This window comes from Cydia splendana, chromosome 7 (assembly GCF_910591565.1).
Source record: "Cydia splendana chromosome 7, ilCydSple1.2, whole genome shotgun sequence".
NCBI lineage: Eukaryota > Metazoa > Arthropoda > Insecta > Lepidoptera > Tortricidae > Cydia > Cydia splendana.
The window spans coordinates 881,282-894,814 of NC_085966.1; the positions used below are offsets into that span (position 1 = coordinate 881,282).

A 13,533-nucleotide genomic window follows, 5' to 3' on the forward strand; every position below is an offset into this window, starting at 1 on the left:
TATAAAGAGGAATAATTAATGCAGCTTAGGTAAATTTTATTATACTTCTGACAAACAACGCTTTAAGTATAATTTGTGTGTAAGAGCGTCCGCTAGCTGGCGTGGATGCGCGGGGCGGGTGAGCAGGTTAACGAGAAATAGTATGAGCAACTCTAATTGGCGCGGACACGTGCGACATATTTTACCACTTACAATGGCGCCAGCGCGCGTGCGTGCTGCCGCTCCAGAGGTCCTACGCGAACCACGTTCGACATGTTGCCTGTCTGTCGCACTTGTAAATTCGTACGTAAGTGTAACAGGGAGCCAACACGTGGAACGTGGTTCGTAGTAGGCCCTCAGTACCGGCGCTCCAGCTAGCGGACGCCCTAAGTAAAAGGTTCGATTAAGTCTTCTTGGTGAGTGCGTCCTTTGTATAGAAGAAGAGTCTCAGCGACAGGAAATAGACGATCTCCATGAAGCTGAGCACACTGCAGCCAAGGAACAAGCCAGCCATACTGCCCACAGCCACTGAACACAAAGGTTATTAGAGTTAGACCAAGAGAAGTCTGGAACAATTTTGACAGCACACGCAGTGCAAGTGTCATTTTTTACGTCATCATTTCATAAAAGTTTTATAGAATAACACTTGCACTACGTGTGATATCAAAACTATTCAACTCTAGCTTTTTCTATAATAAACGATCAATTCTATATTCCAATCACGTTATCAAAATTGTTTCGTTGAAAACAAGGGTTGCAAAAATACGTAGGTACCAAGACTTGCGCGTTTAGACGATCATCAAGGTCATATCAAAACCAGTCAAAACCATAACAAATTGTTAAATTTGAATCAACCTCACACTCTCAACAATTTATAAATGTATGTAACTACCTATTAATCGTAAAGCAATACCTACCTAGCACGTCAGTAAAACCGAAGATTATGTCTCTCCTGTACCGCATCCGGGGATAGGTGACAATGCCCCACTGCAGGTTCGTGCCCAGAAACCACTCTTGCAGTACCTAAAAATTAAGGTGCATCTTGTATTCTCCCAAATGTGAATGATATGTTAATATGATTTTCCTAATATATTATTATGACAGGGATTATGAGATTGGTGATACTTAAAGGTTTATGGGAAATTTCCAAGCTCAAAGAATTTAGGGTTTAAAAAACAAGGTCAAACACGAGGAGAATGAGCTAGTGTTTGTAGAATCAAATTTTAATTTTTTGTAAGAAAAGATTTCACTAGTGAGGCAGGTACAGTCGACGTCAAAGATATGTTTACACGTTTCGCTTTATTACAAAGGAGTAAGGTGCAAAAGTGTAAACATATCTTTGGCGTCGACTGTACCTACAGGTGTGCCAGTTGCAGTAATTCTAAATTTATAGAAGATTTCATAGGAAACAAATAAAACTTTCATTTTGGAAATGGAAAATTTCGAATCCGGTACAAAAATAAATAAGATATTTAAACAAAAAGTGGAAATTTCGCAATTTCGGAAACTTTCCGACGGCACTATAATTAATGCAGGACAGAATATAATGATAAGATATACATACAGGCCTATTCGGATTTCGAAATAATCACAAGATCTTGAGACGAGTTAGAGATCTACATTAGATATCGACTAGATGTGACTTGGATATCTAAGTCATAACTTGTCGAAATCGTTCAAGAGGACCTCCAGAATCGCGGAAACGTCAAATTTGACATATCTATCTTACAAATATCTTTAAATTATCCGTATCGTAACTTGTTGAAGTCTAGTAGAAATCTAATTCATTTTCCGAATCGAGCCGATAAAAGAGAGAATACGAACATAAGACTGTATAACATAGTTGACATCGTCACAGATGGGAAAACAGCCGCAGTTGATTTTCTTCTTATCCTTGTCTACTTCGAGCTTATACAACTCATCTGCAATAAAATATAATTACATATATTTACTCTAAATAACTCCTTTTCGGCCCACTATCACTACGTAGCTATAACATTGAAGTCGTATCATCCATTGAAAAATCAGTAGAAATTTGAAATTTTACTGTTGGAAGATAAAATAAACAATTCAATAAGTTATTCAATATGATTGTAACGGCTGTTACATTTATTTGGTGGCGCAGTCCTTACCTTTGTATTTAGAGAGACAGCGCATTCCAGCTACATCGCAAATGTTTTCATCGCCTGCAAGAAATTATTGGCAATAACAAAGTAAATAAAACGGTTTAGTGATAGTTCAGGCGTTATTGCAATTTGAGAGAGATTCACACGAATATGGTGTATTCCCATGTGTCCTCTCTCCATGTGACAACCGCCATTTAAGAGGCGGGGACAAATGGGAATGATTTGTATGCAGCGCCTATTTCCACCTGTTACCGGCGGGGACAAATGGGAATACACCGAAAAAACTCTATGATAATGTTGAATAATTTATTAAATCACAACTTAAGGTGACGTTCGGTTGTCAACTGCAGCTGCATTACTGTTGCGGTGTGTTTGTTTCCGCCGCTATGTCTGTTAATTTCCTTGATAAAATGAGTGACGGAATGAACAACATAATCGTGGCAGTAATGCGGCTGCGAACGGCACTTATTATATCAAGGAAATTGACAGATCCAGTGGCGTCAACAGGTATGAACTTATGAAAGCACAAGATACGTAATATAATCATTAATTACATTGTTAGCAGAATTAATCAAACAATTTTGCTCTTACCAATCCTCCTGTAGAAGAAAGGTATACAGCCACAGTACTTCATACACAGCCGGATCCGACACTCCATACGGCACATGGTGTAGGTGTAGACAGAGTTATGCTTTAGCGGGTTTTCGTTGAGGAAGCGGCAGCGACGCTGGGCTACGCTTAGCCTGAAAATTTTAGCCAAAACAGGCACATTATAAAGTGTATGCGGAAAGAGAGGAGTCATAGAAAGTAATGGTTCCCTCGTGTTCCACCACTTTTCTTTCTCCGTGCCCAGACTATACTTACTGACACCAGCAGAAGTTGCTAAGCGGGCCAGGTGTTCAAAATGATCTTGACGCGACTTTAGAGAATAAGAGCGTGTCAAGATAATTTTGAAAACCTCGCACGATTAACAACTTCTGCTGCTGACTGTACCTACATTAATTTAAATAATATGTGCAGAAATGTCTTTGTGATGATCATTTATCTACTATTTTTCCATCGCCGCGATCACTACCACTGGCTACCAAGTCATATAGCAAGAGATAGGGAAAATCTTGGATTTTTTTTGCAACCTCCCGGTTGCAACCCACTTTACATATATGTGCATCATTTTAATTTGTGATATGCAATAATGTTCTCTTGCACTTTTTGAGCCCGATTCGAACAATGCTTTAAGACTTCAATTGCTATCGTACCGCTGTGACATCTTAAAGCATTGTTAGAATCGGGCCGTTTGTGGAATCAATGTTTACTCTCAGCGAGGTGTTATATTTTATAGGAAACCCTATTGACTTAGCAAGCGGCAGACTATGGAAACATAAATGTCACATTCCTTAGTTAGCTTCGACAGATGTACCTATAAATCATAGTTATAATTTCCTTGGACATACTTAGCAGCTTCAGGCGAGGTGTAGACGGTAAGAGCGGTCACGTACATCTTCATGTAGAAGTCCTGTGCCGAGTGCTGGAACTTGGTGGATATGTCTGGCACTTCCAAGGGACCGTGGATGTACACCTACGCAATTTAAATTTCGGCGTATGAAACAGTCAAAATCTGGTCAAAATTAATAATCTCACACCGGAGGACGCCGAAGACCGGGCAAAGTGGAGAAGACTGAGCAGGAAAGCGGACCCTGGCGGGCCGGGAAAACGCTAGGTTCAAGAAGACGCTATTTAGATTTCGTTTTATGAATGAGTCAAAATCTGGTTAAAATTATGTAAGTTAATTAATTTCTCCGTCATAGTAAAAAAAAATAGAATGTCTCAAGATAATTTGTAATTTAAGTAGTAATTAGTAGATAACTTCTGGGGCTAAGGACGGATTGAATCTTGGAAATTTATTTAACCACTTGGTTTCTACCTGATAATTCCTTGAAGAATACAAAGACATGAGTCTAAGATCTTAAATCGTATTTCACTATAAAGCTGTAGTACTACCCACTGCCTAGTACTACCTACTCATATTGTAGGTGTTACCTATGCTGCTATACTTGATTACTTCTGTAAAACAATAATTATGTGCATTTAGCAGCATTTGCCAGGTAAAAAAATATGCGGGGATGTAATAGTTAGTAATAAAATATTTATGCAGTTTTAACTTACATCATAAGCAGTCGATAAATTAATCACTTGGGCGAACACTTCACCGTCCAAAGGATGAACGAAAAACGTCTCATTTTGATGTTTTATCACGGCCCATCTATTTGCATCTCTATACCTGTAAACGAAATAATTGCAAGATATTATTTTTATATGAAATGGAAGCGTAGGGTATATTTTGAGAGCCGTGTCCAAAAACTCACTTGGACATAAAATGTATGTAATAAGTAATTTATATTTAGGTACTCAAATTATTTCAGCATAAAGCTAGTGATAGTCATTTGTTTCAACTATGTACATAACAATTAAATTCTGTTAGTTAATTAAGTACGTATTTCCTGCCAAAAGTACAAACAAATATTATGATAAAAATCCTGAACACTATTTTATAAGCTGTTTAATCTAAACAATACTAAATTAATTATTGATATGATACAAACGACATGATATGAACTTGACACGCACGCATCAAAGGGTCGTATCAAGTAATAAAAAATCAAGTTAAGGGTTTTAAAGTTCGAATAGACCTTAAAGGTATTGTTATCTTATTTAGAGATTTAGAGCCAGATTTCGGTACTTACGAAGGCGAATTATACTCAGCAACTTTTGAATTGATGGCATAACACAGTCCCATCTCTGTAATAGTGGGTTGCACCTTCAGAAGAATCCCCGAAGCACCTGGACCATAATAATTTAAAGATGTGCGGACACGCGCTTTCGTAGTAGAATTAATTAAAAAGTATCTCGAGATTTCTTTCCTATTCTGTTACCATTTTTCTCATAGACTTTGTATGACGGTAACAGAATGAAAGAAACGAATATATGGAAATTGTGGGTAACTTTTTTTCTCCTATTGGGATCGCAAGAGGTCTTGATTCTGAGTGGAAATAACATAACAATTCCCAATTTGAAAAATATTAGTGTATAAGTTTTAATAAAATTACCCACCTATGGTCAATGTGGGTCCAAAATGAGCAGTCAAGTTGAGAAGAGTGGGTAGGTATTCGGTGGTAGGTATTGGGTCGTACTCGGGTAGATCCTCGAAATTCTTGTAGGTTGAGTTTGATAGTTGCATTATGAATTTTTTGAGGGCTGTCTTGTCTGGGACTGGGGAGTTTCTGCAAAAAATTGAGGCTTGATGAGAAAAATAATATGTGAATTTAGTCAAATAACAAAGTTAACGGAAAAAAAGTAAAAAATGCTGTAGGTACACAAAAGTGTCGAAAACTATCCTGATCAAGAAAACGGATATATTTTTCACATTTTGCTGTTACTTTTACTATTCGTCAATTATTTAGTAGTACCACGTATGCCATGCACTATTCCTAAGAATTTTGTAGATTATGGAATATGTATCAAAAAACCTGGTTTTTATTCTAATTTAAACAGTTGTTTCGTTTATTATGTACTAAGATACACTGAACACTGAATCATATAAGTATTATAACTTTAAAAAACTCTACTTACCTCACATAGAGCTCCAGTTTCTTCTCATCAATCCTCCGATGCGGGCAGATGGTGACGCACGGAAATGTGGTATTCCACGCGAACATGTCCCGGTCCATGGACACCACGGTCGGCGAGGACTGGTAGCGCTCCCATGTAGTGCTGGACAGGTACACGGAGCCGAAGACGGAGAGGATCACCAGAGCTAGCCAGAGCAAGCTGGGAAATAAATAAATAATTTGTTAGGACACAATGACAAACCCAATATCTTGAGCAAGAAGGAAGGACACTCCGGAAAGGTGGATTTATATAGTTATGAAAGACACACAGGGCAAAATGCATCGGGAAAACAAGGAAGGAAGTCTTACTCCAGCATCAGATGAGAATATATTGCCAAGGAAAACGAGAGAGAACTATTGGGAGACAATGGGATAGAGCAACAATGATAAGTTTATGGGTCCATATACAAAATATGACGAAGTTCCTTTTCTGATAGGATGGAGTCATGAAAAAAGGTTATATAGTTACTTCACACAAGTTCCACAAGAGGTTTCAGCCAATGAACAGATGACTTATGTAGAAAGATCACCAGAAGAAAAACACAAAGTCATACACGCTGCTTTTATCTTTGAAGCTTGAATGAGTATCTTTACTTTGGTTGGTTCAGCAGATTAAACGTATTTAAAGTTTTCTAAACTATCAGAAGGAGTTATATATTATAACAACAGGACTTACACTTCCAAAGGATGTCTCCCAGGCGCAACAAGATGGTTCAGCCCATGTATAGACGATGTATCCAGAAAGATCACCAAGTACGACGCTGCTTTCTTCTTCACAGCTTGAAAGAGCAACTTCGCTTTGGATGGTTCCTCAGGTGGTACGTATTTTGAGGTTGCTGCTGAGCGGTAGTCCTCTTGGATAATGCGAGCTTGGTATGTGCGTTCAGAGAACATGGTTTGTATTGAGGTAACACTTGGTAAGTGATTGTGCTCAGAAAGATTTAAGGAACTGCTTAAGTAACAGTGTTTTCTCCACAGGCAGAAAGACAAAAATCAATAAAATCGGAAATGAACAGAGAGACCTGTAAAACAGTCACGTGCACGTGCCAGAATAAAATCGTAAACCCTAGTTTTATAAACCAGCTTTAGGTAAATACTTTCATAAATATTATTCGAAATAGACCAAGCATAATATAATTAAAACAGAAAAGACTAGTAAACGAAAACAATAGAGCCAGTAAATTGAAACGTGATAGAAACATAACTATCCATACGTCATGCGAAAAATTAGTAAGTACGACAATATTTTATAATTACAAAAAAATTATATTAATTGCAGTTGATATTTTTTATGAAGGCCGATAGGGGAAAGGATACAATTTAAAAAATAATGTAAGGAGCGATTTTCACTGATCGAAGCCCTTTCAGCTACTAATCATCAAAATAATAAAACTGTTACAAATCGTGACAAGCTTTCATTAGCCAATCGTTTAATAATATAATAACCCAATGATTCCACCGCAATTATGTGTAATTTTAATGAGTTTCCACTCGAAAGGTGATGTTATCCATTTTGTCATGATTGCGGCTGTCACGGTATCTATTATAATGTTATGTGGTCTAATTATGTTTGAATTATTAAACCCACCGGTTGAAATATTGTTTGTTTATTAACCGAGATATAAAATAAATTAATAACGACCATGCGAGCGCCTGTCAAAATGGTACGAGCAATGGTCGATGTAATGAAATTACTTTTTTTTGTTTAGTAAATAAATCCCTTAACATATCAGCCTACTTAGTTAGCATACGTATGCTTAGCGTACTTAGCATACGAATCATGTTGGTACCCAGAACTCAAGGGTAATCAGGATATCTAAAAACTTTAAAACTCTTAATTTCAACACAAATAAAAGGATTTGAGTCATCTCAAGTTCTCACGATGTTTTCCTTCGCCTAAAAGATAAAACACGTAAACATTGCATTGTTAAAAAAAATGAGCTAAAAAATTAACGTTTGAAGTTAAGTTAAGTGGTATTTATGGTAACGATTCTCGTGACTGTTTTAATTCACACTTACAATAAAAAAAAAAACACTTTTCTCAGATAATTTGACATTGGCACCGTGCACTTAGCACTTCCATCCAAACCAAACATTCATAAATATCCATTAAAAACAAAGAATTTTTAAAAATTGAAAAATTATGCGCGTACAGGAGCGTTTTTCATGAAAGATGTTCTACAAACAAAATTAATGGCCATTATGACAGAAGCCATCAAAATCACTTTCGTTAAAAAAAGAAAAAAAAACGCCCAAGTTTTCTCCTACCATTCGCGCAACCAATTTTCAACCTTGTACGTTAAAGCATAAGAGGTAGACAATGTGTAATGTTTTTTTTGTAAATGGGGTTTAGAAAAATGTTTCCACGTCATCGCTTTGACGGTGAAGCAACAAACTGTGGGGTTTAATAAATTCGTAGTTCGGACACGTTTAACGCGAGTTAGCTGATGATGGATGATGCTGATGGCTTCAGATCTTGGAAGGAAATAGATGGAAAAGAGTTATTGTGATTATTTTTGGTTAGCTATTTGTAATTATAAATGGTTACCTTCAAGAGCGATGTATATTTTGGTAAGTATTCGTGTAAATAAAGACGGATGAAGGACGAAGAGCCAATAATTGGAAATAAAATAACAAATAAGCCATCCAATATTATTGTCACTGTTCAAACTTCATTTAATTTCATTTGTTAGAAGTGTGATAAAAGCACTAGCAATTTACTTACCTCCGTAAACACGGATATGTTTATTTTAATACAAATCATATTGAAAACATTAGTTTTATTATATTTTACGGTATCTAAGTATACTTCTAAATGTTTATTATGCAAACTATGCTCAAGTATGGCAACAATTATTATATTATATTAGCCTTTTCATCCTGAATTGGTATTTTGTGATTTTATTTTGCATCAGAGTATGCCCCTCAATTCAGTGTGCCTCTTGGCAAAGGCCTCCTCTAGCTGCTTCCACTGTAAAAATACTGCTGATTTTGCCTCTAGTACGGACGTTTTGCTTAATTGTGTAATTTATTATAAAATAATTCTCTTCTCATAACCAGTTATTTATAATAGTTTAAAAAAGGTAACAATTTCAAAAGTGTCATTATGAAAAAAGGGGAAGTAAGGTGAACACGGCGCACCGGCGCCAACAAATGAAGTGGACGGAATATATTCCATTAAACTGTGAACGTTTTAATATGAGAGGCGGGTTCCGTAAATGGCCTCTTAATAAAAAGAATATTATTAAATACTAGCTTCCATAGGTACGTGATTTCGGTTCCGTTAAAGTCGTTAAACTGTTGCTAAATAAATGTGCCTGAATACAGATGTAGAAGTTGCAGAAATTTTAGAAAATTTCACAGGATGCTAAGGAAAATTCCATTTTGGAAAATAAAATTTAATTTTTTACACAAAAATATGAGAAGTTTCCAAATGGTGTTGCAGGTATCCATGGGCCATGGTAATAGCTTACCATCGGACGATTCGTCTGCTTGTTTGTCTTTTATATCATAAAAAAGTAAATTTTCAGTTGCACGTCTTAACAGCTGGCTAATAAGCAATGTTATACTTAAGCATATTTTATTATGACATTAAACAAACTTACAATAAAAAGTAACCTAAAATTGAAACTACCTACAAAACTAAAATTAATTACCTAAGAAAAAACTGTATCTAAAGAGGGGCATAGTGCCAAAGATACTGGCAGCATTTCCTCACTGAATCGCAAACCTTATTCGTTAAGCATACTTACTTGAATTCAAAATTCCTAATGTTATGCAAATAACCAAAACACCAAAATCACAATTATTAAAACTCCCACGGACCCCTAAAAATCACAACGCTCCATTATTCCCGTGGCTCCTAATTAATTTCACGTCACAGCGCCGGTGACAGTCGCGATGAAAGAGACGCAGATAGAACACCGCTGCCGGAGGGAGAGAGATGCCTGCAGTTCATTATCTTCAAGGAATTGGATGGTTTTATGCAACGGGTTCAAGTAAAAGTTTTCAAAGTTTTGTGATTGCAGCGCCATCTGCTATAAAGAAGTGTAAACAGCACGGTACTTACGGGGGGTTTAAATAAGCAAAGTCTTTCTAGGGCGTATAATTTGACGCACACAGATTATGGGACATCTTATACAAATCGATCTAGTCAATAAGGCTTCTGTTGTGGGTTGTGGGTACTAGACGACAATATGATATATTTTGGATAAAGCTAAATGCTGTGATATATAGAAAAAATCCATAACTCAGGATCATAATACATATCTGCGATAAAAACACAAATGAATGGCCTTAGCTTAGGATTCGAACTCTGCTTCGTACGCAGGGTCACTACCAACAATTACTATTTTTTGCCAAACATTACAGATACGTCATTTAATCAAAGATCCTTTATCTAAACTGATGTGGAATTATAACACATGATCAGCATTTAAATATGTAAAAACAAAACAAAACTTAAAAACTTAACTTAGCTACAAAACCTAAATATACAAAAAAACATGTCCAAACTGGCTGTAACTTTTGATTTAAGATAATTTGATAAATACTACTAGGAAACAATGTTCAACCTTTGTTCCAACCCCCCTGACATACATCCAAAATTATTAACCCCGCACCTCCACGTTAAAAATAAACATAATCATTACAATGAATTCAGCACACGTTGCTCGTTTAATTAACTACATATAAAACCTGAAAAACCAACCTTAAATACATATAAATCAAACAGATTTGAACCCTATGTTGTTAGATATAAGGGTGGTGAGGATTGGTTGAAGTATAAAGGAAGAAATACACGAAACAAGTATAATTCCAAGACGCTTGAAAGTACCGTGTAAATATCGCGAGCAAGAGGTGAATCGAGGTGCTTGGTAAATGTGGAGATGGACTTTTATAAGGTTCTAAAATGTATGCATTAAACTCGCTAGAGGCCGGCTAAACTAACTTTGCACCGACTTCAACAGAACAAAGTGGGAGTGTCGTTAACGTAATATTTCCGAAGAAATTTTAAAATTAATGATGAAATTGCCACACCTTGTCATTGAAAATACCGTGCACATTAAGCTTGGCCTAATAATATAAAATTATAAAAAGTTGACATAAAAGTGATATGATAATGTTGAGATAAAATCTAGTGGCAAAAATAATACCTAAAATATGTAACTACTTTGAATTTTGCTGCAACCGTGATTGTTTAATAATAGTCAGCAGTAATATAAAAAAAAACTTTTCACTTCTCATGCTCAAAAAGTGCACCTTTATGTCGTGCGTAGACGACATTTTATGCTTTAGAGCATAAAGTAAAATCATCTAATACGACCCTTATTGACTTAGCAATAAAGTCCAAATTCTGCCATACAAACTGCCAGCCCTGCCGGCGCGCCCCCGATCGGCGCTCTCCCGATCGGCGTGCCCCGCGCCTCCGACCGGCCCAAGAACAATTTTCTTTAGTCTTGAATAAATACGTTAAAATAACCTAAAATATTTGATTTTTTGTATATTTTCCTCGCAATCGAAGTGAAAAGCAGAGTGTACAACAAGGGCATAAATGTCCATTTTTACCCTCGTCTACTATTTTGGTCTTCGCTTCGCTCAGACCAAAAAAAAGCCTCGGGTAAAAATGGGTCACTTTATGCCATTGTTGTACAATTTACTATTGATTCCCATTTGAAAATTTACGTTTTCAATATAATGTAAGCTTGAATAAACTCCACAAACATTGCCATTATCCTTATGCATTTTGTGTCACCGAGCTGCGAACACATACCACTACTTACACATTTTAGATTTCCGTTTTTTTACTCTTATTTTTGTAAGTAGGTACCTCTTGTTAACAATTATCTCTTTGCATTATTACCGGGTCAATTTTCAAATAGGCATTTTTTGCTGTCCCACGGCTATAACTCGAAGTCCATAGGACTTAAAGACTGGGTATTTATATATTTTCATCCAATGTATTGTAAACTTTAAATATAATGTACAACTGTACCTTTAATATTATTTGTTTCTGACAAAATCGCATTTGAAGTTCCAAAAACGGCGAAACCTGCCGTTTTTTGCGTGTCCCAGTGGCGGCACACACCCAATAAAAAAATCATAACTTTGGATGTAGACAACGTATTATGAATAACTTTATATTTTTATAAAGAGCATTTTCTAGAGAATGGATTTAATAATTTCGATAATTTAATGCGTTATTTAATAAAACAATGAAAGCCTTTTATCGTTGTCCCACCCGGCACTTATTTTGTTATGACTTAAAGATACCCCCCAATATTTTCTTTGTCTATTGAATAACGGTTAAATTAAATTTATGACGCAATAGTGCGGTTAATTGAGCGTCGATCAATATCGAATGTGGACGTGGAAGCAGTTTGATTAATATAAAAACGAGCAAGAATCTCTTTCGATATATTTTGGTACAAGTATATACAACGACATTTGTATGGACGCTTAATATGTTGGTATACAGTCGAAATAAAAATGTGTAATTTACAAAATATCACTGGCAACATTTATGGCGTATGGCGACATTTGTACGGCTATTATACGTTTAAATGTCGATTGTGGTATACAAATGTCGATATACTGCCATATAAATGTCGAAAAGGTGCCATACAAATGTTGTGAGGGTCTTACAAATGCCACAAAAACAATAAATAGTGCCATAAAAATGTTAATATTGCCATATAATGTCGAAAAAATGCCATATACATGTCAAAAGCGCCTTACAAATGGCTAAATAGTACCATACAAATGTTGTTATTTAAATGTTCATATCTAGCTAACTATAAAAAGTAGAGTGGTGCCTCGTACAGTATATTTTTTGTTGTTAAAAACCCTATACGATGATTATAAATCTGATTTTCCAAAAATGAAAAATTGCCATACAAATATCGAAAAAACACCCTTTTCAAAAATTGACCCTACCATTATGTGACTACATATAAATTAATTAATTAAATTAAATAATCATTTATTTCAGGCAAGACCCATATAAGTGTTAGTAACAGGACTTAAATACTAATGTTAAAGTACAATTTTCATTAAAACCTACCATGCAAGACAATATGTTAAGCGCAAGCAAAAAATCCGAGTCCAAAACAAAAAATAAATCAAAAATACACCCCTCCATACAACCCTACCCACCGCCACTTAATTTGAACATCCGAATGTTTAATAAAACATCCACTTTGATTTACATCCAACAAATCCGTACCTTTTCGCTTGTTTAGTGTAAACACGCCCTTACGGCCTTCGCTCAGCAATTCGAAATTTGAATTCAGAATTTTCCGTTAACGGTGTTTGTTGAGGTTGTTTAAGAATGTTTGGTTTTGTTTTAATGATGTCGGATAATTAATTAGGTTTCTTTAATGTTACTGATGTATTTTGTGTCTGCCTTCGAATCGTGAATTAGGTAACTAAAATCACTGTACAAGTAGACACATAGGGTGAAGCATCTTAGCCAATCAAAAATTTTATTGACCAATCTCCACTTTGTTAAAAGCTTGAATTGGTAAATTGAGTACCGTAAAACGGGGTCAACAGAAATCGCGGGGTGAATAGAGAAATTTTGAACATTTTCTTTCCAGTTGTTATATTTAAAAACGTACATCTCTAAAATTATATTTTTTGGAATGCGTATATAGTAGACTATTTATTCTCTACATTGATACCAAAAGAACTTAATCAAACTGCCTAAAAGTTAGACTTTTTTGACTCTAAAGTAAGGTCTCGCCGAGGTAAGAAATGAAGCC

General features: G+C 35.7%; 1 protein-coding gene across 1 annotated transcript; it reads right to left on the reverse strand.

Annotated features, from left to right (window-relative positions):
- Positions 1-369: 369 nt before the first annotated feature.
- LOC134792000 (sodium channel protein Nach-like) lies at positions 370-6,664 on the reverse strand. The gene is made up of 11 exons (XM_063763113.1): positions 6,447-6,664; positions 5,733-5,930; positions 5,214-5,383; positions 4,847-4,943; positions 4,269-4,383; positions 3,557-3,681; positions 2,697-2,848; positions 2,112-2,165; positions 1,804-1,901; positions 897-1,002; positions 370-507 (listed from the first exon to the last, which is right to left on the reverse strand). The coding sequence occupies exons 1-11, from the start codon at positions 6,662-6,664 to the stop codon at positions 383-385; spliced, it is 1,458 nt and encodes a 485-aa protein (XP_063619183.1). The 3' UTR covers positions 370-382.
- Positions 6,665-13,533: the final 6,869 nt, after the last annotated feature.